Source organism: Brassica oleracea, chromosome C1 (assembly GCF_000695525.1).
Source record: "Brassica oleracea var. oleracea cultivar TO1000 chromosome C1, BOL, whole genome shotgun sequence".
NCBI lineage: Eukaryota > Viridiplantae > Streptophyta > Magnoliopsida > Brassicales > Brassicaceae > Brassica > Brassica oleracea.
The window spans coordinates 34,479,802-34,485,046 of NC_027748.1; the positions used below are offsets into that span (position 1 = coordinate 34,479,802).

At 40.1% G+C, this 5,245-nt stretch overlaps 1 protein-coding gene across 1 annotated transcript; it reads right to left on the reverse strand.

Annotated features, from left to right (window-relative positions):
* Positions 1-578: 578 nt before the first annotated feature.
* Positions 579-2,916, reverse strand: LOC106315196. The gene is made up of 2 exons (XM_013752948.1): positions 2,024-2,916; positions 579-1,933 (listed from the first exon to the last, which is right to left on the reverse strand). The coding sequence occupies exons 1-2, from the start codon at positions 2,489-2,491 to the stop codon at positions 1,025-1,027; spliced, it is 1,377 nt and encodes a 458-aa protein (XP_013608402.1). The 5' UTR covers positions 2,492-2,916; the 3' UTR covers positions 579-1,024.
* Between the last annotated feature and the right edge of the window lie 2,329 nt (positions 2,917-5,245).

Here is a 5,245-nt window from a genome sequence, read left to right on the forward strand (position 1 = left end):
GTCCCCAAGCATTGAAAGAGGGTCAAAATGGACCCCCACCTTCATTTATAAAATCATATCCCCACACCAATTAATTAGATACACCAAAATAAATATTCTGAAATGCATTAATGTTTAAGAAGTAAATGATCTTTCATCAAACATAACACCAGTATTCAACTTCGTATCCAGAAATATCAAAAAACAATATATGCAAAACCAATGGAACAAACAATTATTTGTAAATTGTTAAAAACCATGAAAATGAGATCTTGAGAGTGTAGATTTATCATAAATACGGCCGTGTGTATGTGTGTGGACTCGACTCTCAAGGGGTCATCTTTCTCTTTCATTTGTTGCCAAACAAGTAGGAACAAAGTCTATGTTCACATTATCTTTACTTCCAAAATCACCAATTTTTCATATTATCTTGATCAATGTGAAATGTTATTTGGTTATATTCTCTTTGGCATCTTTCTTGTTTTGTTCACATTATGTTCTTTACTTTCTTCTACAAGTGGCCAAAGTGGATAATTGGATGAGATCATTGTGGAGAAAGCAGAGAGAGGCTTTAACAGAAAAAAGCTGAAGATAAGATGAAGCGAAAACACCAAACATAGATAGCAAAAGAAAGATGAACAATATCAAGATTTGTAGTTAAGATGGTCGATTTAACACAAACACTTAATGATAGAAAAGTAAAAGCAGCAGGCAATTCTCCTTCTCTTGCCTTCACCTTGCTCAAAAACATTGAAGGTGAGAATTAAAATAAAACCAAACTGAAAAAAAAAAAACATTAAGTAAACCAACCAAAACTCCATCCCATTTAGTGAGATCAGAGTGAAAAAAGAAGAAGATCCATTTGTATTCGATTTGAACCGGTGAATCTTCGGTTATGCTAACAAATCTGATTCCTAATCCGAAGAAGCTGCTAAAAAAGGTTAGCTTGAGATATGAACACATTGCAAGATCTCATCTTTTTTTCCATGGGCTAATAATGCCTAATGCTACCTTCAAGGGTTGTTTTAGTCATAACCGTTAGACATCAGTTCTCCAAGGCTGCAACTTTGGCCCTGTGAGCTGCCTTCCCTCTTTCCTCTTGTCCGTATTCGCACGAGTCCGCTACCGAACCGGTCTTGAGATCAGCCGGCGGTATAAAGCAATCGAGAGACAAACCAGGAACGTTAAACGCAACTTCCTCAATCGTCCAGCTCTCTTCCATCTTCGTCCTCGTGTGGCTCATCGCTACTTCCCCAAATCTGAAAAGCGTCACAACCGAATGCCCCGAGTGAGCGATCATGACCCCTTCCACCTGGCGGTAATCGTCTAAGGACGAGTTGTACGTGGTCTCCCAGAACACAGTATCTCCACCGTTGGATTGGATCCGTGTCAGATGCGAATCCTCGATGTGAACCAAGAGTCCAGTCTTCTGGCTAAAGTAGCCGGAGAGAACGTGTCTTATGATCTCAGCTGGTCCTTCACTCCTCGCCTTGAGGGTCTCCGGGTCAGTGGATAGCTTGAGGATGAAGCAATCTTCACCGTTGACATTCTTCTCTCCTATACACTTCGCCTCCGCGAACATGGCAGCAGTAGTTCTCGGATCAAGCCCCTGAAGTCCACGGCGGAGAGGCCTGACGGGTCCTTTAGCGGTATGAGAGCCAAGCCAAGGAGTGTGTCGCCACACGAGCTTTCCGTTACATCCAGCGCGAACTTTATTACCGCCAACGGAGAGCTCAACGTACCACATGTCCGGATTCATCTGCCAGAGAACGAACCCTCCGGTCTCGGCCTTTGACGGGTTCCGGTTCCTCACGGTTCTCGTCGCGGTCTGGATCTCGGAAGTGATCATCTTGAGCTTCCCCATAGCGTAAGCGTTTTTGATGGAGCTCTGAAGCTTCTGTCCGCCGGAAGCTGCGGTGTACTGTTGGAGTATGTACTGCGCAGATGAAGTCTCCTGCAAGAACGGTTAAAACGACGTCACTTTCCACAAACTATCGGATGGTAAAACGACGTCGCTTAATAGAAAGAGTTAAGAGAGACTAACGATAGGTGTGTTTTTGATGCTGAGGTGAGGCAAAGGATCGGAGGAGGAGAAGTGAATCGGAGCGAGAGGAGCTCCCATGACTCCTAAAAGAAGCCTCAGATCGTTTCTCCGGTGCGCCGCCGTGGCAGCAACGGAGGGAGCGCGAGAGAGCTGTCCTTTGACCCAGTTACCTAGACCTGACCCGAGTCGTTTCGAATCTCCTACACTCCCTCCTCCTCCTTCTTCTTCTTCGTCTAGATCGGGTCCTTCCATAACGGGTCTCAAGCTTCCGGATCTCTCGATTAAAAGCTCCGGTTGGGTTACATAGTAATTGGCGGCGGCGGCGCCGCCAGTGAAGTTCTTTCTCCCCCAGGAGAGAGCTGTCATGGGGGAGCTAGACCGAGCGGGGCTGACGGAGCGAGACCTTGTCCTGGAACGCGACGGAGAGAGACCTCTGAGAGCAGAGAAGAATCCTTGTTTTTTCTCCATGAACAAAACCTTCGTCTTCTTCTTCTTCCTCGTAACGTTAAGCTTGACAATACACAGCAAAAGGGTTTCACAGAGAGAGACAGCTTGAGAGGAGAAAGATTTGATTTTTTTTTTCCTTGTTTCGTCTGAGTCTCGCAGTGGAGCGAAGAGAGAGTATATGAACGGAGAGAGAGAGACAGTGATCTCCGGCTGTGTTAAATGACTACTTTACCCTCTAGCTGTTCCCGGATTTTCCAGTTGAGGAAAGACACTCGCTCTCTGATAGTTCACGCGCGTAGGATTTATTCTTTAATTTCTTTCCAACCTGGCTACGCATGATGGACACGTGTAAGGAGATGAACGGCGAGTGATGAGAGATGATGGTACTCGCAGTAGTGTTGTGAGCTTCGCGCCGTTAAGGATGGTGGATGATCTATTTTGCGAGTGTTTTAACGGTTTCCGGTCAATGTCGTTAAGTTCACAGTGGACGCGGTCAATTTGGGAGCAGCTTGTTAAGAGCATCTTTAACGCTAAATGCGTTTTAAAGTTTCTTAGTTTCTCACTTTTTTTTCTTAAAAAAAAAAAAAAAAAAAATTATAATTCAATCCAATTGCGGGCTGCCACTTGTTGGTGGAACCCGCAAACAGTGCAGAAAACAGCCATTACCGATCCTTAATTCATCACTTCTGTTATCGATTTTTGTTGTTTTTGTGGGATCCCAAAGTTAAAAAACCCACTTATAACCTGGGTTAAAGATAGTCTTACTTTTTAACCTGCATCGTAAATTCGATTTGTACTCTCATTTTTACAAGGAAAAAAGAAACAAAACTATTTGCCAATTTATTCTTCTGTAATCTGTACTGTATCCGAAACATTTCTATAAATGTTGTTATAGAAAATGCCGGTATCTGTTGATGGCTTCGTGTATGAATTGTTTTTTTTCTTTCTTGTAACTAAATGTATGAATTGTTTGTCCATAGTCACGAACTCTACTTTTAAATTTATCATATTTCATGTGTTTGCATTGAGGTGAGAAAAAAATTTGGTCACGTGGTAAATATAAAATGGAATAGTTGAAATAAAGATGAATGATTCATCTCCTTCATCTTTTATCAAATTGATCATTGATCATTGATCTTAACTTCTAAAAATAGACAGCTGATCTCGATTAATCTGGTATAATACAATATGTCGAACCCCGTGTAACAACTCAGTTTTTCCCGTCTTTGGTTTGTAACAGAATAATCGCATCATGACAAGTATTACATATTTTCTTAGTTTATTCCCCAACTGTTGAACAGTACATCAGTTACAAACGGAAAATTAAGAAACATATCTAATTAAGTAAATGATTCTGATAATTTATGTGTACACAGAGGATAACTTAAGAATTTATGTATTTCACGAATGGATATATCAAATATAAGATTTGAAGGGTTTGGATTTTATTATTTGAGTACTGTGTTTCTTCGAGAGAAAGGAACACAAAAGAGGTTTTAAGAGAGGGTTCCTTCTTTATCCGACAGAGAGAACAACCATTTGTGTGTGTTTTCATTGGCCAATTGCGTAAAGATAGTAACTCTTCCTCTTATATATGCTTCGATTTAAAAATTGTAATTTTATTCACAGTTAACACTTTCGTTCTGTATGTAATAATGATTGAACAGATTCCTCACATCGACATGTTTAGGGCATAATGTGACCATCATTTTGGCTTCTTATGTAATCCAATATATAATAGTAGCGAGAGCTTTTCTTATTAGAGCTTCTAAGAGGATCTGCATCAATGAACTCCTTCTTGGGTTCATAAGAATTTTTTAATATTTTTTTGGTAGGACCATGAATATTGATGAACATCTATCTATTGTGATCCTGCATTGATGAATCTGAAAAAAAGGTTCATAGGAATAAAATAATAATTTTTTTTTTAAGTTTTCAATATATTGACAATACATGAATAAAATATAATAATTTTTAAAATATTTTAAAAGTTTTTATTCAATACATTAAGAATATTCATGAACATACAAAGATTATTCATCTATATTACCAAACTTTTTTCATACATTTTCAACTAAATCAGCTTTCGAACGATCATGTTTTTCTGAATCTCGAACTTCATTGCGAATGCCTAACATATTACCGATATTAAAACTTGTTCTCCTTTTCACCTTGGAACTTCTGCTTGACTCTCCTGACTCGAACTCAGATGTATCAATTTGAGTGTATCCGTCTCGTTCGTTTTCTACAATCATACTGTGCAATATGACACAAGTTCTCATAATCCCTCTTATCTTTTCCTTGTCCCATAGTAGAGCTGGATTTTTAACTATTGCAAACCTTGATTGCAATACTCCAAAAGCCCGTTCGACATCTTTTATGGCGGATTCTTGACGTTCAGCAAATAGCTCTGCTTTAGGACCTTGAAGAAGTGTGATGGATTGGATAAATGTTGACCAATTTGGATAAATTCCGTCAGTAAGGTAGTAAGCCATACGATAAGTGTGGTTGTTGACCTTGAACTTAACTTTAGGTGCTCGACCTTGTAAAATGTCATCAAAAACTGGTGACCGATCAAGAACATTGATATCGTTGAGGGTACATGGTAATCCGAAAAATGCGTGCCATATCCAAAGATCTTGTGATGCCACAACTTCTAAGACAATTGTCGGCTTTCCTGAACCATGTGTGTACTGACCTTTCCAAGCCGTTGGGCAGTTTTTCCACTCCCAATGCATACAATCGATGCTGCCTATCATCCCTGGAAACCCGCGT

Coding starts and splice junctions, on each gene's coding strand:
- LOC106315196 (XM_013752948.1), bottom strand. CDS start 2,491: ATGGAGAAAAAACAAGGATTCTTCTCTGCTCTCAGAGGTCTCTCTCCG. Junction 1,934..2,023: donor GCATCAAAAACACACCTATC/GTTAGTCTCTCT, acceptor CCGTTCTTGCAG/GAGACTTCATCTGCGCAGTA.